The sequence below is a fragment of the Cnephaeus nilssonii genome (genome assembly GCF_951640355.1).
Source record: "Cnephaeus nilssonii genome assembly, chromosome: 1".
Lineage (NCBI taxonomy): Eukaryota > Metazoa > Chordata > Mammalia > Chiroptera > Vespertilionidae > Cnephaeus > Cnephaeus nilssonii.
Window position 1 is genome coordinate 109,243,382 of NC_137072.1, and position 19,556 is coordinate 109,262,937.

Sequence of the window (19,556 nt, forward strand, 5' to 3'; positions counted from 1 at the left end):
CTGGATTTTTTTTTTTATTATTTTTTTGCAATGCCTTCAATGTATTTGGGCTCTATTCTGGGCATCATTAACTTTTGAGAAACATTTTTTTTCTTTCAAATGTTGCTTTTGAGCATTCTTAGACAGAGCCCGAATAGCCTTTAGTCTAGTACAGTGTTTCTCAACTGGCGATTTTGCCCTGCAGAGGATATTTGACAATGTATGCAAACATTTTTTATTGCCACACCTAAAGGGTAGAGGCCAGGGTTGCTGCTGAACATTCTACAATGTATAATAAAATAGCCCCCACAATAAAGAATCATCTGACTCCAAATATAAGTAGTTCCAATGTTGAGAAACCCTGTCCTAGGACTAATTTTACACCACTAGGTAGGCAAGTCCAATACCTGAAGACTGTATCCTGCCCATGTATTAGGTCTTTCCATTCTTGCTGGTGGGAACACAGATTGTGTCTAATCCTATACGGTCTCTATCTAGGGATTTTTCTGCCTGGTCCTTTTCAGTAGTCTTTTTCAAAGCCTTGGGAAACAATCATCTACAGGAGCCAGGGGAACCCTACACAGATCTCTGGAGCTCTCTGTGCAGCTCTCTCCCCTGTGCTCTGCCCCACAAAATCTAGCAGATGTGGACTCCCTCACCTCCAAAGTGTGTCTTCTCATTTCAGGAGGATTTCCAAGCTAAGCTGTTTTGGGTTCCTCTCCCTAGACTGGGGCCTGGAAACTCGCCAAACAGTAGCCAGAGAAAATTCAGCACTTACACCCTCGCGCCCCTCCTTTCAGGGATCACTGTCATCGTGCAATTTCTGTCACCCAGTCTTAAAAAAAGAACAGTGTTTTCTATATTGTGTCTGGTTTTGTAAGTTGCTTAAATAAAATTCAGTTCTTCTTCGTGGCTGGAAGTCCCAGATTTATTTTTTTATAAATATCCAGTTTCTATATGCTAGGTGCTGAAAATAATATGACCAGCAAGAATCTTTACTTTCACCAAATTTCTGTTTTAGTGGGAAGAAAAAATAAAATAGAAAACACAAGACAGTGGTAAATTCTGGTAATGAAATTAGAAGATATAAGGAATTTCTTGGGGGAGCTGTTTAGGTTGAGTGCTCAGGAAAATGCTTTCTGAAGAAGTATTGCATAGCGGTGGTGGAGTGGAATAAGAAAAAAAGAAGGCCTGGGAGTCAGCCTTGAGAAATTCCAACATTCATTAGCCAGAGGGAGCAGGACATGCAGTAGAAAGAAGAGGCAGAGGAGAGCCAATAATTGTGTTTTGTCTCAAAAGGAAAAAAAAAAAAATTTTAAGAAAGAGGATGTCTTATTCTGCTTGGGGTGCCATAAAAAAAAAGTAGTAAATTATTTAATAAATAAAACAATCTATTGTATGGCAAGCAACAGAAATTTATTTTCTCACAGTTTGGGAGGCTGGAAAATCCAAATCAAGGTCTGGAGGGTTCCGTTTCTAGTAAGAGCGCTCATCCTGGCTTGCAGATGACCACCTTTCTGTTCTTTGGTGTCTCCTCTACTTAGAGACACACCAATACCATCAGATCAGTGACGCACCCTCTGACCTCAGTTCACCTTAAATACCTCCTAAAGGCCCTGTATTTTTTCATATAGGGAGTTAGGGCTTGAACATATAAACACAGTTAAGTCCATAGTAGAAGAAATGGTCAACTGTGTTTAATGTTTTTAGGAAGGCAAAAAAGTTGAAAATTAAACATCATACCTTAGACATCATTGGTGACTTTAGTAAGTGCTATTTCTATGGAGTGAAGACCTAGAAGCCAGATTGGAGTGGGTTAGGAATAAGAGAGAAGAAAATGGTGATAGCAAAAGTATAGAGTAACTCATCAAAGTAACCTAACTCCAGAATTTGAAGTTAAAATGGATGAGTTCAAATTCAATGGTTTCAGTTACTTTAGAGTAGCTATTGCAATTCCAAATCCCAACACAAAATTCAGTTTCTCCTCCCATACAGCTGACTTCTTTCTCCCTTTGAAAAGATCAATATGTTTGTGAAACCCAATCTAAATGGTAGCTCTCAAAAATATCAGTTTATGCCTTAACACTTTCTGTGCTTTGAGAAATTGAAAGATATGACTAGCAGCTCCTTATTTAGTTAAATATGAGGAAACTTCATGCTCTAAATATACACCTCTCCTAGATAGTTATTGCTGTAGCCCTTTGAGATACCTTTCTGTCTAAAATCTGCAGATCAGACACATCGGATTTTAAGTATTATATAAATGGATATTGACATGGAGAATCATGACAAAATTACAACCCAAGAGTTAGGTTAGTATGCAGGGTAGTCATAGATCATAGGCCCTGAAAACTTCTACTTTATGTTCTGTGACCTGGATAAGTCATTTTACTTCTTTGAGCTTCAATGTGTTGTTGTTAGAATTGAATGAGGTAATGTAAAAAAGACTTTTAGCATAGTGCCTGACATATAGCAACTGCTCCATAATTATTTTCAGACCTTAATCACACTAAATTTTATTGTTTCCTACAGTTGCTAGCTTGCATTAAAGTGTGTTGTCTGTATGACAGAAATGAACCATAACATTTTTCCAGTAATAAAGCAAGTTTAAGTTATTAGAGCTGGATTTTTAAAACATTATTTTTGTTAGAATTACCAGTAACCATTAAGTCACAAATGATAACTGTATTTCTATGACCCACAAAAGATTTTCATCTCATACTTTGCAAATGCATATCTATATATGTAAAAGCCTAAGCAACCGTCTGACTGGTAACTATGATGCACAATGAGCACCAGGGGGCAGACACTCCGACCAGTAGCTATGACATGCACTGACCACCAGGGGGAACACACTCAATGCAGGAGCTGCTGAGCTGCGGTGACTTGGCAGCTGCTGTTTCCAGGTGCTGCACCTGGAACAAGAAAGGAGGGAGCCCGATTCTGGGGTACATCACCCGAGAACTGCCCTCTCGCAATCTGGGACCCCTCAGGGAATATTGGAGAGCCGTTTGGGCCCCAATCCCCACAGGCCAGGCCGAGAGACCCCACCAGTGCATGAATCCGTGCACCGGGCCTTAGTATTCTATAAGCTTCCATTCAAATGGTATAGAAGCTGTCATTTAGGGTAGATTAAAACCCTGAAATATTAAAAATAGATGTTGAGATAATCATTTCACCCCTTGCCCTTGTTCAGTTTTCACCTACCATCAGTTTACAGTAAAAGCCTCTCTTCCAGCTTCTTCCTCCTTTCACCAAAATATGAAGTGTTAACTAACCCTTTGCATTTCTCTATAGCTCTGTGTGGTTTTTAGAGCATGTTAATGGGCTCTCATTAGATCATCAGGAATATAGAAGGTAAGCAAGGAAGTTGTCATTTTCTTTTCTTACAGATGAGGAAAATTAAACTGAAGGGGACTAAGGTTACTTGTCCAAGGTCAATAAGGCTGATTATTATTAGTGTCAGAATTAGAATCCAGGTCTTTACATTCTTTCCCCTAAATCTTTACTCTCAAGAATGCTACTGTATACACTATTGCTGAGTTTTTTATAGAATCCTAGGTTTAAGTGTATATTTGTTAATTATACATGTTAATCTGTATTAGTGCCAACATTTATTTTTTGTTTTTTTCCTATGCATGTGTAGTTTTGTGCCTCCCTGGAGTTTGTGTGCCCAAATTTAGACTATACTCTCTAGAAAAGTTTTCTTTAAAAAACTGTCTTTACAGTATCGCGAAGAATCATGTGGTTATTTTATTAAAGTATTCTTCTGTAATGAATACACCTTTGTCAATCGATTAACTTATGGAAAACAAGTTTTTTATGACCATGATTTGTTGGATACTTGCTGTACTTATCCACCACAATTAATATAATTGTATTTTCATGGCCTGCCTTAGAGTTTCTCAAAGAAGTGTACATCAGATTTGTTTTGTAAACACAAAAACTTGAAGACTAGAGTCCTTGGAGGAAAGGAAAACATTACTGCTTTATCTGAGCTTTGCCAGCTTGAAAAATAAAAGAATTTGAGATCCATGCGGACACACCAGTCTAATAGTAACCAATGTAAATATTATCAAAAATCAGTTAAAATTTCTAATATGAATCAAAATGTTGTTTTGGATCTCTGATTTGTCACATATCAGGCCATGATTTACTTTAAATAGAATCCTATTATTCACATCTGTTTTGGCTTAAGTTATTTACTATTTGTTTTTATTTTTTTATTTTTATTGTTAAGAATAGTACAGATGTCCCCCATTTTCTCCCTTTCCTCCCCCTCCACCAGGCTCTCACCCCACCTGACTTTCACCAACACTGATTTACTATTTTTAAATGAGTAATCTTTTAAGCTAGTTTACAGTTTGTTTCATATACATAGAAACCATATCATTCGCTGGAACTGGGACTGTTTGCCTGGGGAGAACTCAGAACACAATGTTAAATTATGGTATAACAGGTTAATCTCTGGCTTATTATTGAATAGCAAATGAGACATTTCGTTGAGGATGCAAGGATCACGAAATGCTACTGAAGTCTGGATGCTGCTGCCATTTACCAACTCCAAGTCACTTAATTCTAGTTACACAGTTCATTTTCCTCTTTACTAATGGGATCATAGACCTGTGTGGTTACATAAAGCTTAGGAAATATCAACTGAGCTAATGTATAGCGAGCTGTTAGTTTATAAACAATGGTCACATCTGAAGATGTGAACTGACTCTCATTAAGGGTCAGGATTACATGTGCATTGCATGTCGAGTGGACGCTCAAGTTTCTGAGTGTAAAGATTTTCATCAGAGAGCTAATAGGCAGGCATAAGGGCAGAGCAGGGACTGTAGTCCAATTCCAGCCCAGTGACTATAACCTCGGGCATATTTGTACGTAAGTCTCCAAGACTCATTTTTATCATTTCTCATGAGGATAAATATAATAACCTTGCTTGTTATGAAATTTAGATGAGATAATACATGTGAATGTGCCTAGTAGGCATTCAACAAAGGTTAATTCCTTCTTGTCTCAAAGTGGCTCTGATTATTGGTAGGCTGAAGGACAAGTTCAAAGGGACGAACCCTGCCAAGTGCAGTTCTGAGATATACTGATGAAATCTGTAAATGCAGTGCTCTTTATCCAGTGGTATCTGAGTGACTGGCTGCTCAAGTACCTGGCTTATTGTGTATTCAGTTCAGTAAGGAGGCAGGAGTTATAAACAAAAAAATACTTATACTTTCAGGATAATACATGCTCTATCCACTCTAATGTTTAGAGGTCCCAATAATAAAACTAAATTTTCTTTTACAAGGTTGATAATTTCTTTGAAACTGAAGTAAAACTGAAATGCTTTACACTTTTTTTTTCCAGCATGCTACAAATGAAAAATGATGAGAAACTGAATTTGTCTGATGGGAATACAGCAAGTAGCCCTTTGAGTCCCATTAAGATGTGCCTTAATCATCCCACTGAATGGAATCTGAATTTGACAGCATCTCTAGCAAGCTGTACAGTTCAAAACCAAAATCTCACAAGTGAAGAGAAATAGATTGCAGTTCTTCTTGCACTATCCTTATTTTGTACGTCAATATTCTGCTGAACAATAAGCATTTACCAATTGATCTTGAAATATTTCTAGTCCTGTGATTTGTCTTTATATCATTAGCATTAATCACTTTGATTATATTCTTTGTATGTTTTTTACATGTCTTACATCAGACCATTGTGGAATTTTGCAGTACAATGGATTTTGATGTTTCTCTCTTTAATGGTATTTTGTGAAATTTGTATGCCCTACGTTTAAATACATAGTTGTCCCCAATTTTATTTCTGTGCACAAAGTTTTAATATATGACATACTGCGTGATTTGGAAGTGTAAAGATTTGTGATGATGACCTGACCCATGAACAGTTTTAAGCTGGTGGATACCAACTACCTCGAATTGGTGAAAGGCAAAGGTATCTCTTAGAAGTATATTATTTTCAAAGTTATAGAGAGAAAATTTGATCACAGTTTATCAAGTAGCATGTTTCCATTCATAGAATTTGAGCTGATCAGTTCTCTTTCTCTGTATTTTTAAACCTTTCAAGTCTGTGAGAACAATAGCACAACTGCATGTTTACTCTTCAGCAAATTTGTGCCTCTTACAGACAATACTATTTGGTTTCTGTAAGTTATCAGTTTTGGGAAAAAAAAAAACGGTAAATGGATTTACATCTACTGATTTTATTGTATTTTAGCCATTTATTTTAAAGTGTAAAGGGATTTTTTTTTTAATCAAGATATTCCTTACCTTTAACTCTTAACAGTGCAAAAGCATAATTTCAGCAATGGCTTATGTGATCGTGTCTAAAACTTGGAACAGTAAGAATACTAAAGGTTTGGTGCTTAATTTGTTTTTCCCAGACAGATAAAGAAAGCTTTGATATGGTGGTCCATGTAAGTATGGTAGTCTCTTTGGATAGCCTGGTTATGAGGTAAATGGAATTTAGTTTGTGGACATTTTAAGTCCTTATTTCTCCCTACTCCACCCCCCCCCCCTCAAATTTTTTTTAAACAGGGATTTAACAAAAGAAGACTTAAAGAATTTGAAGCACAGAAAAAGACAGATCCAACAGAATGGAACTCACCTATTTTTCATTGCTTATATCACCACCATATCTGCCTTTTCTTTTTGCTTAATAAGCATTCTTATTGTGTAACTTTCAGGCTCCTTTTATATTTTTGAGTTTTATAAAGTGCATTTATATGTATGTAATATAGCAATTTGGTTCTAAAAGCACAACAATCTTTAGCTCCATCTTAGAACATCACTAAGTAAATGGCCTCTGTTAAATAAAGCACAATTATTAAAACAGATCCAAAGTTAGGGCATTTCTATTATGAATAATAAAGAGAAAAGGCAATTATCAGATGGATAAGAAAAGGTGTTTTGTTGGGTGTTGCCTGAGGAAAGGGGACTGATTTCATACAGTACATGTTTCATAAGTCAGGTAAATGCCAATTTCAGAGAATAAGTGAAGTTGATAATGAAAAAATAGTGCCCATAAATTAGTATATAGAGGACTTCCTGTCACATTATTTTCCCACTAGTATTTTTTATCCACCATAAGTATTTTATTATGCCAAAAAAATAGAAAGCAAGTCCATGATTAATATGTACATATGAACATCTCCCCAGCCCAGGCCAGGGAACAGCATCATTTTAGGAAAAAAAAATTACCATTCAGATAGCATATCAAAAATGTTTTTAATATAAGAAATGCAAAACAAAATCAAAATGAGAACTGTTTAACTTGGACGCTGAGTACTCTGGTTCATTTTACTAGTCCGCTCTGAAAGTGAACTCATTTCTAGCAAGTTTGTGGTACTTCACTTGCCCTTGGGGTGTTGTTTTTTAAATGTGTTCTGAGATTGGAAATGTGTTCATTTGTGTTTGATCTGCCATATGCTTCTCAAATGCAAACTACTATCTAGTTACACTTAAAAGTTGCCCACAATGTCGTGATTTAAGCATAGAGCTCATAGGCATCATCTGGAAAGCCAGTTTAAAAACCAGGTTCCTGGGCCCACTTTAGATTCTGATGCAATCCCCGTGACTGATGCAGATGGCTTGCGGAGCGCATTGACAGACGTGTCCTGATGCTTTCATACAGGCCAAAGTCACGTGGAACCACTTGGCAGAAAGTCCTATAAGACATCAGGCAAAATTTTTCTAATGTTGACACAAGGGTTAAGTTTATTAAGGCAAAGGACTAAAAATAATTGTAAAAGACATTTGTAAAAGGACTCCACCTCCATCATCTCTTCCCCTAATTCATTTCTTCATTGAGAAGTTGCTCCAAGTTCAGTTTACTTTTTGCTAGTGCTGCTGTTTTGGCTCGTCTTGGTAATCTCATCTTCATTTCTGATTCTGGCTCTGGAATTTCATGATCACTAAACAGATTTTGAAAATACATCAATTTAAATACAAGCTTTAAAACCACAGTTTATTTATAAATAAAACGTTTTTTGTTTCTGATAGTGTGTAATTGATAACCTGATTCCACTAAGCTTAAAACTAAAATCTCAACCAAAACCAAAACACTTTGACTGGCTCTCCAGCAAATTGAAAGCATGGGAAACCTAGCTAATTTCTTTTTATATCTATGTGGAACCTAGTGTTATACATAAGAAAGAAAAAAAACTTTTGTAATGAAGGTTGTCATTAAACAGGGACCATAACAACTGCCCAAAAGAGTTTTTTTGGAGAATTTTAAGAAATGGAAGGAAAAAGGCAATAAAATCCTAAAACACTATAAACAGCATGTTTCCCCAAAAGATTTTTAAATTTAGTCAAAACTTAATCTAAAGGTATGTGCTGAAAGTATACATTTTTAACAACGAAAATGAATGCAAGGAGCTACAACTGTCAGCTTCCAACAGTGCCTATTGGCAGAAACCAAATACAAACACTATACCACTAATATACCCTAATTATAGGCAGAATTATTCTGTAACTATAAATGTAGAGAACCCAAACCTAAATCTCAAGAGTTGCTAATTCAAAATTAGAGGAGCCATACACACACGACCATGTAATTAGAAGAATACCCGGAAATATAAATTGAAGGAACATACTAAAGATGACTACCTAATAGTAAAGGCCATGCCAACTAATGGGAAAAGCAAATAAGCCATAGGAAGTCAAATGCTCTTTACAGTGGAATCCAAGACATAGCCATGTATGGTTTTCACTGCTTATCTTGTTATATATTGAGTTTTTCTGTCCCAGTAGAAGCACCATACAATTTTTTCTACTTCTAGACCAAAAAAAAAAAAAAAAGTAGACCTCCACATACACTATACATGCATAACATACCTTTCCGAGTCAGCCTCAGAAGTCTGTCGTCTCCTGCTAATCCTGGCTGAAGCTGTCACTTTTCTCCGTCCTTAAAGACAGTTTGTTATCAAAATTATCAATTGCTTATTGTTTTTAATCTATTTCTGGGCTACCTAAGTCCTTTATTTTCCCTCTTTAACACATTTCCTCCTTGATACCAATTTCAATACCACAGAGAAAAGGAACTTAAGCAGATTAAAAATTTATTAATTTCTTTTGTAAGCTCTGATAATAGGCAAGGGAAAATAGGGATACTAAGTTATAAATAGGCAAATTTCAGTTAAATATTAGGAAAGAAGCATGTGAAAAACATGCTATGTAAAGTGGTTATAGTACAGTGTATGGAGAAGCTAATGAAAATTAAAGCAGAAAGGTAGGTAGGTTAAGCCCATAAACAGATCCTAAAGAAACAGAACTTGAATCAAGAAAGTAATGGCTTCTTAGGAAATATTCAAACATATACATGGCCAATCCAAATATGTTCTAAAACATATTTCAGTATAAAAATTAGTCTTTATATGTTATTTTTGGAAGTTGCAAAAATTCTACTTGCTAGAAATTTACAAGGTTAAAAAGACAGTTTAGCCTGGGATGCTCCCCATTTACGGTAACAAATAAAACAAAATAGATTTTAAAAGTTTGAGCTATCAAAAAAAAAAGGTGGTGGTCTAATGGATAGTATCTAACTAAAAGCAATCTTATCAAAGCTATATTGTTCATATGATCATTTGGTTGAAATTTGTAAACTTTTTCATGTGAGACTTGTTGGTAATTCACCAATAATCCTTACATATTTACTTTTAAACTTCTAATGTAACTATCCCCAAGAAAATACCCAATATTATGGGACTAATTTGGGACATCCAGCAATTAGCACTTAATTAACTGACTAGCTACAAAATATGGGTAGATTTTATTTACAAAAACATAAAATGCATAAGAAAAAGACCTCAAAAACATTTTCAAGGATTAAAATAATTGTTGGCTCATTGATGGTATTATTAGTGTTCTTTATATTGGTATGCTTGGATGTATTTCCTGATTTTCTGTAATAAGCATGCATTTCTTTTGTAATAAGAAAATAAAACAATAAAAAAAGTCTTGAATTACAGATTTTTTCCCAAGTGATCCCCTGATAGTCAACATTTACATTATTCCAACAAGTCCCCTATTGGTATCCCTTGGGAAATAAATTATGTTGGGGAAATATGAAATAAAATGGAAAAAAAGGAAAACAGAAACCCAGGAAAATACTAGGCAAATAAAAGGGATAAAATTGCTTAACCATAGAAAGACTACAACATAACTAATAATATAAAATCATCACTGATCATTTGCTGATAAAAATCCATTTAACCCAAATAATCCTTTGCAATATGATCTTTTGCATCATATTTCAAACCAAAGCACTTGGAGCAACACCGACCATCTTTTAGAAAACACAGCAAAACCTAATTATCAGCTGAAAGAATTAAAAAGTAAAGAATACCTAAGACATTTTTCCCTATGGAAACAAAGATAAGGAAACTTGCAAAGTAAGTAGTTCACTGGAAAACAAACTTGGAAAGTTGTATTATAAAACTAGTCAATCCAAGCACTACCTCTGACAGGCTTTCGCTGAGTGGATTTTGACGCTCCGGTTGCTTTTACATCCTTGAGAGGAGTTACACATACTTCTTTATTCTTTTCTATTACAGGAAATAATGCAACAATGTAAATAAAAAATAGCCTCACGAAATATTTTAAATGGTCTAAGTCAATTTTTCATAATCACAACTAGTCCCATTAGCAGCTATTGAAAATTTATCATAAATCAGTGTTCCAAAAATGTGAATACTGGCAAGTAAGTAAGCAAAACTCCCAGTCCTATGGTGAGAAATGTACACCAAAAAATTATAAAATTAGAATAAACACTTAGCAGTTATATGCTTTCCCAAAGGGATTAATTAGAAAAATTTCCTTTTCATTTCTGAAACCCAACCACATGTTACAGGAGAAAAAATGTGTCTCAGTAAAGATGAGAAGGAAATAATTTTATTCAGGTTAGTTTGCTGTTACCCTCTTCGTTTCCACACACAGTCGTGGTCGTGCTGGCATCCTGTGCTGCCACAGCTTGCTCACCACAGTCTTTATTTCCTTTTTCTAACTGCATCTTGATTTTCTCCAAAGCTCTCAGACATATCCTATCTTTTACTTGCTATAATAGAAAACATTAACATTTTTTAAATACAGGATTTTCTAATTTTGCAAAAGAGCTGTACTCTGATATCAAGTTGTTTAAAGATTCTAAAATTTTATTAGACTTATGAAGGAAATATTTACTTAAAATGAGCAAAGTCACAGTATGCTAACATGTATAATTTAATACAGCCATGTAAATTCTACTTTGATAAGAATATATACATAATAAGAGTAATTAGAAACTACTTTACCTCCAGAATCTCATTCAACAGAACCAAAAGATCTTTAGCAAGATTGGTACTGAGTTCTAAAGAACTCAAGGCTTTTGTATAGACCCGAATTTCTGGTGAACATGGACATCTTAAGATCTCATTGCAAATTTTTATAGCCAAATTGTCATGAACTGTTAAGGCCTGGAAAAGCAAGAGAAAAATCTTTGAAAATTGAAAATGGTATGATTATACTACAGTCCTACACATCTAACAAACATTTCCAACTATCTGCCTTCATCCCAAATGCAAAATGTCTAAAACCTATTAACGTATTTCTTCCCAGAAATCTCAAAATCAAAATGTATCTTTTATTTCAAGGAATCTCTCAGAGGGATTATTTTAAAAAAACAAAAAACAGTGACCTGCATCCTAATCAGCCCTGCCATCCATAGGCTGACATATTCACACCCACCTGAAAATCTTGGGAATTCTTGGCCTTAGGATGCAATCCACTTGGTCTTGTCAAATCTACCAGTAACTCAGTAACATTAGTGACATCTATTTCAGCTAAAGGAGAAGACGCAGGGGCATTGGCCAGTGTTTGCAGAGTTGGGAAAAAGGCTTCTTCAAAACATTCCTGATTAGTCCTATTGAAAAACAATTTGAAAGTATACTGTCAAAGAAAAAGCACATGATTCTTAAAAATGTGTCTATATAAAAGCCTAAGCAAAACACAGGAGCTGCCCCCTGGTGGTCGCGCTCCCACAGGGGGAGTGCCCCTCAGCCAGAAGCCAGGCTCAGGGCTGATGAGCGCAGTGCGGGGTCAGGAGCCTCTCCCGACACAGCAGCAGCACTACTGAGCAGTGGCAGCAGGTGCAGCAGGCCGAGATGAGCACAAGCAGTGCAGCGCCTGACCCCGGCTCGGCTCGGGCTCCTCCCTAGCAACCTGCCACTTGGTGCACTGCTACATCCCCTGGGGGATGTCCAACTGCCAGTTTAGGCCTGCGGGGATGGGGCCTAAACCGGCAGTCGGGTATTCCCCGAGGGTTCCCGGATTGTGAGAGGGGGCAGGCCAGGCTGAGTGCCTCCCCGCACCGTGCACTAGGCCTCTAGTATGTATAAAATTCATCCCATCAAGACACAGTACATTTTCATCTGGGAAAAAAATAATTCAGGTAGATAAACTCTAATTTCTTATTTCACCACTTAACACTGAAGAAAAAGAATAAACAAAACAATACTACAGATATGATCCTGGGGAGTGTGAATTTAACTTCAAATCAGATTCTGATTCATTGATATGGCTAAATAAATACCTGCTTGCATAAGCAAACATGGGGAAGAACACGCCTAGACAATGTCGAAGTCGAACATCCTCTTCCGTCACAGGATTGTACCATAACAAGATAAGACGAGACAAAATCCTGCTGCTGACCAGCAGCCCAGAGAACATCAGCTTGGCTAGTCCTTCTGCAGCTCCTGTCCTGAGTTCAGACACCTAATGAAAATGACTTTCATTAAAAGAAATGTTTTATTTGTATTTCCTTTTTAAGCCTTAAAATGTAGCCTGTCCTACAATATTTTTATATGAACTATCCAATATCATTCATGTTATTATGAATTTGTTAAAGGCAGAACTATCAAATCACAATAACCAAAAGGTAGTGAACAGCTAAACACATGGTGGTATGTATATAAAGTGGAATATTGTTCTGCTATAAGAAGAAATAAAGTACTGATGCAAGCTACTACATGGATGATACTCAAAGACAAGCTAAGTGAAAGACACCAAGTCACACACTGTATATAATTCCATTTATATGAAATATCTAGAATAGTTACATCTGTAGAGACAAAATGCAGATTCATGGTTGTCAGGGGCTGGCGGGAAGGGAAATAGACTAACTGCTTAATGGGTTAACTTTCCTTTTGGGATAATGTAAACATTTTTTAAAATTAGAGGTGATGCTTGTACTATATTGTGAATGTACTAAATGCCAATAAATAGTTCAATTTAAAATTGCTAGTTCATGTTATGTCAATTTTACCTTAGTAAAAAAAATCAATATTAAAAAATTTAATTAAATGTTTACATATGCTGGAAAATGTAGTTCAAGAATACCTTAAGAAAAAACATGCAACTCCATACCATATCTTACATCTTCCACCCACCCAATGTAAAATTATTTCTTAAGACTCTTGGGGGAAAAGTATTTTAAGTCATAAATCACAAAGACAGGGAAAAAGATGAAAATATGATAGGAACCCCTTCCAATAGTCATTTCATTTTTGTTACACTGCAATTCTCGGAACATAAAATTTGATAGCAAGGAACTAGATATACTGGAAGTGAAAGTAGAATTTAATTACGATAGTCAAAAGGCAAAATGTTTAAATGTCAGCCAAGTTTAAACTGTAGCCTAAATATTATAAGGAACATAAACATACATGCTAAAAAGGACATTTCGGAATAGCAGGGCTGTGATTTCGTACCTCACTATCTAAGAAATCAGAGAGAAGTTTCAGAACATTCTTGGCTGTAGCAGTCACTTCTTCAGCTTCTTTTGACTCTTGCTCTTCATCAGTGTTTATTTCTGCACCTTCACTTTGAACGGCTTTCACGTTCTTAGTTGTAAATGGTTCAATCCCAAATGTCATCAGTTGGTCAAAAATTGCCTTTAAAGCACTCATTTTTATTGTCACATCATCAATTTGCAAAACCTAAATTAAAACATCCCCCAACAAAAAAAGGGAATTCAGTAAACTTTGGTTATGCTGCATAAAATTAACATGTATCTTATTTTCTCAGTCTAATTTCATAACAGTGTCAAGCCTACATAAAACATTTTTCAAAACCAACTGAAATTTCTATTTTTTAGTTATTGTTTTTATTTATTTGTACCATAACAGTTATATTTCCTTCAGAAGAAGTTCATCTTCAATCAAAAAGTCTGGAAGTAGTGTTAGGCTGAATTATATTACTTGTTCTTTTTTATTTAAAAAAAAAATGTTCAACTCTGATTTTCTCTTCTTAGCTAAGTTCAGATTTCATTAACAGTGAATTCCATTTTCAGTGAACTGGACTGGAGGTGATCTGGAAAGCCCAGCAATTTGTGTGATCTATCCTCATATAAGAAAACTGAATTCCTGCACAGCAAACCTCACAACCATGAAAAAAATAGAGCTGAATATTTCTATTATAGAGATTTACTATAATCTTTAATGACTTAAGTTTTGGTGAGTGATAAACTACTAGACTATATTGATTACTTTTAGAGTGCACAAAATTCCACATGTAACTAACTCACTTTATTTCATTTGAATCTAGCATTCACAAACATTTTTAATTTTAAAAAATAGTTATTTTATTCAAGCAAATATTAATAGCAAATGCCTGAAAAAAGTAAGTTTAGAGATCAAAGTTGTTTAAACTAAAAAAATAAATAAACATAATTCTTTATAACTTTAATTCCATGACTAGGCTGCTCTTGACTGGTTTGATTTCAAAGAAGGTAAAGTTGTGGAATAGTCTTGATAAGAAATATTTGTTTATCTTCCACATCAACTTGACTTTGACAAGTCCTTAGGAACGAACAGTACCAAGGCTCCCACAGGGCATCTCCCTCCCTCCCTCCCTCTCTCTCTCTCATAGGGGTGACTTAGTATTATATCACTTCAAAATGCTCCAGGACACTCTTGAACATTAAATTCATATTGCATTTCTTCTGTCTGAAATGACCAAACCATATTATTATTACTGATATTATGTCAGCAAAAGTTAAAAGGATTAAAATTCACATTTCCTCTATAAAGGTCAAGTGAACATAAATATTTTTAAAAGAATTCAATGGTATTGCCTTTGCTGCCGTACTAGAAACTTTACATAACTGTCAATCTCCTCTGTCAGAGTTCCAACTTGACTACAACAACTTATAATTTTTCAGCAGCATTCACAACGGTATATAGGAATTTTAAAGAATATTTTACCTCAGTTTTAGAGCCAAAAAGAACTATTTAGTAAGCTAGACATAAATGAACCCTTCACTATCAAATATTCTACTAAGATTTTTTTTTCCTTACACTTAAAAAAAAAAGAAAATGCAGCCCCTCTTCTGGGTATCTATCCGAAAAATTTGAAAACATTCATTTCCAAAGTACATGTACCCATTTGTTCACTCTAGCACTATTCACAGTGGCCAAGACATGGAAACAACCCAAGTGTCCTTCAATAGACAACTGGATAAAGAAAATGTGGTACATATATACAATAGAATGCTACTTAGCCATAAGAAGAGATGAAACACTGCCATTTGCAACAACGTGAATGGATCTTGAGAATATCATGCTTAAGTGAAATAACTCAGAAAAAGTAAAAAAACCATGATTTCACTCAATTGTGGGATATAAAACTGAAAGCAACAAATGAACACAAGAAAAACAAACAAAAATTTATAGACACAGACAACAGTGTAGTTGTTACCAGAGGAAAAGGGGTTGGGGAGCTTAGGTAATGGGTAAATGGGGTCAAATATCTGGTAACAAAAGATGTGACTTCGGGTGGTGGGCACACAATGCAATATACAGATGCTATATCATAGAACTGCACACCTGAAACCTATATAATTTTATTAATCAATGTCACCCCAATAAAATTTTTTAATTATTAAAAATAAAATAAAAGTAATAACCAGGGTCAGTCTGACACTTCAAGACCTTAAACTTCTAGAAATATAGGAAACAAGTCAAGAACTTTCTGTTCTAATTTTTTAGCAAAATCTCTTTGAAAATGGAGGATTTTATTTCCTGATCACCTAAAAGCCATTACATTTCACAATAGTAAACAAGAACTTCCTTTAGAATTACTAGCAGAATCACTGATGCCTACCATACTATATATTGTTTATTTTTCATTGTACTTTCTCTTCTAAAATGTACCGTCCTATCTTATTTTTTTCTAAGCCTAGAATAATACTGGGCATATAATATGCACTCAATAAATATTTACTGTTTGATTAATTTTAAAAATCCTTAAATAACTGACATTTCACCCCTTTTCTACAGAGATGTTTGAATAAGAAAAGTCAAAAAATAAAAATTGTCTCAAAGTCATGATAATCATCATTTTCAATAATATTAAATTTAGAGTACTAGCATTATCATCACAGCTTCTGAGTATATTAGAAAAAACAATCAAGATTTTGTCACAAGATAAATCATACCTGTAAGAGCAATACGAAGTGTTTACTTGCAAAATTCTGATTCTGTAGTCCACAGCATCCCAAACATAAAACAGCCAGATTTCTTACTACAGGATGAACACTTATTATTCCAGGAAGAATCTAAAATGAATTAGAGGTTATAATTTTTACCAGGAAAGAAGTTTACAATATTATATTAAAAATATGTTCAAAATAATTTTTGTATACCAGCATTTCCATATTATCTATTAACTCAAGTAATTCAATTTTCAATTAAAAAGGTAAGTATTAAATTGCTAAACAGAAGAATACAGCCCGAGTGAAATAATCTGATCATGAGACTCCTCTTCCACCTGCTGAAACTTTCTCAATGGCTTCCCAATGCTCATAGAACAAAGAGAAAATGCCTTAATATGACAAATTTCTCACTGTGAACTCCTTCCCAGTATCATCCTATATTATGCTATCCCTTGTTCTCACTTAATTGGCCTGATTGTGATGCCTCCCACTCAGTGCTGTCCAGTAGAACATGCAGGCCACGTATGTCATTTTTAATTTTCTAATAGTCATATTAAAGTGAAACTAATCTTAGTATATTTTAGTCAATATAACCCAAATATCATAAATCATGTAATCAATACTTAAAATTTAAGGTAATTTACAGTCTTCAAAACCCAATATTTTTATACTAATAGCACCTCTCAGTTTAAACTAGTTTTTAATAACCACATGTAGCTGGTGGTTACTGTACTGGAGAGCAGATCTAGAACATTCTTCCTCCCTCATGCACATAGTTAATGTCTATTCAAATATCAGACCAAAGTCACCTTCCATGAACACATCAAATTCTACTACTGTAAGTTTACATATGCTCATACAGCTCTTATTTATAGCCATTATCAACAGTATAAGCTTCTACTTTCTTATTTGATTGATGTTTCCATGAGGGCAGTCTACATATGCTTCGTATACCATGTATACTCTATCCCCAGTATTTAGTACATAATGGAGGTTCACTAAATATTTGCTCAATTAATTTATTTTATGTAAAAAATAGTAATTTCATAAAAATATTCTAAATTTTGTATCTAAATATCTTACTCATTTACATCCTTCTATAGTCTCTTTCAATCTTTAGACAGTTTTTAGATAGTTTTTATATACTTAAAATCATTATGACCATTCAATTTTGTGTTCTTTCTTCCCTCAACATTGTATGTATTTACTACTTCAATTACTACTAGACATGAAGTATGCAAACAGAACTTTAAAAGCATCTCTTTTCACTGATTACATCTGCTTCACTCAAAATAATACTACATTCTGCCCTAACCGGTTTGGCTCAGTGGATAGAGCGACCCTGCTAGCGGTTCTCAACCTGTGGGTCCCGACCCACAGATTGAGAACCGCTGCTGTAGAGCCTAAGACCATCGGAAAACACAGATACTTACATTACGATTCATTAACAGTAGCAAAATTACAGTTATGAAGTAGCAACGAAAATAATTTTATGGTTGGGGGTCACCACAACATGAGGAACTGTATTAAAGAGTCGTGGCATTAGAAAGGTTGAGAACCAATGGTTTAATAGAATCTAGTTTTAATCAAAAGCTCTAAGCCGTTATTAACAACTAGAGGCCCGGTGCATGAAATTCATGCACTGGGGGGGAGTGGGGGTCTCTCAGCCTGGCCTTTGCCCTCTAGCAGTCTTGGAGCCCTTGGAGGATGTCCGCCTGCCGGCTTAGGCCCGCTCTCCACGGGGATCAGCCCTAAGACAACATTTGGACATTCCTCTCGCCATCTGGGACCCCTCGCTCCTTACCGCCCGCCTACTCGCTGTTCCTTACTGCTTGGCTCACTTCTCCTCACCACTGCCTTGGAGGTGGGAGAGGCTCCCGCCACCGCCACTGCACTCGCCAGCTGTGAGCCCGGATTCTGGCTGACCAGCTCTCCCCCTGTGGGAGCTCACTGACCATCAGGGGGCAGCTCCTGCGTTGAGCATCTGCCCCTTGGTGGTCAGTGCGCATCATAGCGACTGGTCATTCCACCATTCAGTCAATTTGCCTATTAGGCTTTTATTATATAGGATAATTGGTCTTCTTTACTGAATTAAGAAACTCATGACAACCCAAAATGTAAATTTTAGATCACATTCATTAGCTGTTTTTCAGTAATCCCAAGTAAAAACAATTCTGGGAGAATCCTGGAAGAACGTAAACACATTCAAAATTTGCTTTGGATGAGTACACAACTAAAAAAGAAGACTCCACAGCTGCAATGTCTAAGACAGTAGCCGCTAACCACATATGACTACTGAACACTTGAAATGTCTCTAGTTTGGACTGAGATGTGCTCTTAGACTTGGTATGTCAGAACAGAATTTAAACTATCTCAATAGTTTTAATATTGAGTAAATGATGAAGTTATAATATTTTGGGTAGATCGGGTTAAAGATATTAAAATTAATTTCACCTGTTCCTTTTTTATTTTTTAAATGTGGCTACTAGAAAATTTAAAGTCACATGAGGTTTGTATGATATTTCTATCAGACAATGCTGCTCTGGAGTCTTACAGTATTTATGTCCCTAAGCTCAGTAAAATGGAGATTACCTATGAAGGGCTACTTTAGTAAAAAGTCTCTTAAATATATAGTAATATATATATATATACAGGGCTCACCATGTATCTTTTCCTACTCTTACTATATAGCAAGATTCCAGTACTTAAAGGAATGAAAATATTCAATATCTCTTTCCAGCATAAATTAATTTTTCACAATGTTTAAAGGAATAACTACTATATACCAGGTCCTTTACATGCATTATCATCAATTTAATCTTCATAATATGATTGTAGCCATTGCATTTTTTTACCATTTATATTTACCAGATATTTAAAATGGTCATCTTTTCATTCTTTTGAATCCCAGAGAAAATCTTACTTATAAAGTGAGGAAGGAGTGCACTAAAATAAAGCTTCAAAGGCCACCAACATACCAAAGACTCAATGATGCCGTTCATGGTTGCACTTATCCCTGTTGAAGTGGACATCTGTTTCAACAGTTCATAACACAAAATAAGACACTTCTGTAATGTCTCAGCATCATTCTAAAA

General features: G+C 35.3%; 3 protein-coding genes across 15 annotated transcripts in view; 2 read left to right on the plus strand and 1 right to left on the minus strand.

Annotated features, from left to right (window-relative positions):
* Positions 1-5,518, plus strand: part of LOC307097029 (ligand-dependent nuclear receptor corepressor-like protein) — a gene marked incomplete at its 3' end in the record, with an annotated part of 766,497 nt that extends 760,979 nt beyond the window's left edge. For 10 of the 12 annotated variants that reach the window (XM_079766897.1, XM_079766896.1, XM_079766888.1 and 7 more), the window contains one exon: positions 665-5,333. Coding sequence is in view for 2 of the 12 variants with exons in the window: in XM_079766893.1 (XP_079623019.1) it covers positions 5,341-5,518 (178 nt within the window). The other 2 variants (XM_079766895.1, XM_079766893.1) reach the window with 2 other exon arrangements.
* LOC307097099 (piggyBac transposable element-derived protein 4-like) overlaps positions 1-19,556 on the plus strand; it is a 201,422-nt gene that overhangs the window by 125,776 nt on the left and 56,090 nt on the right. The window lies entirely within an intron of this gene.
* Positions 7,534-19,556, minus strand: part of NCAPG (non-SMC condensin I complex subunit G) — a 69,234-nt gene continuing 57,211 nt past the window's right edge. The window contains exons 12-22 of one of the 2 annotated variants that reach the window (XM_079767006.1): positions 19,440-19,550; positions 16,465-16,584; positions 13,739-13,966; positions 12,562-12,743; positions 11,718-11,892; positions 11,285-11,446; positions 10,911-11,049; positions 10,454-10,540; positions 8,832-8,901; positions 7,766-7,906; positions 7,534-7,660 (exon numbers count right to left, since the gene is read on the minus strand). In XM_079767006.1, the coding sequence (XP_079623132.1) occupies positions 7,783-7,906; positions 8,832-8,901; positions 10,454-10,540; positions 10,911-11,049; positions 11,285-11,446; positions 11,718-11,892; positions 12,562-12,743; positions 13,739-13,966; positions 16,465-16,584; positions 19,440-19,550 (1,398 nt within the window). In that variant the 3' untranslated portion in view covers positions 7,534-7,660; positions 7,766-7,782. Of the gene's footprint in view, positions 7,661-7,765; positions 7,907-8,831; positions 8,902-10,453; positions 10,541-10,910; positions 11,050-11,284; positions 11,447-11,717; positions 11,893-12,561; positions 12,744-13,738; positions 13,967-16,464; positions 16,585-19,439; positions 19,551-19,556 lie in introns of those variants that run through there. The other variant, XM_079767007.1, reaches the window with a different exon arrangement.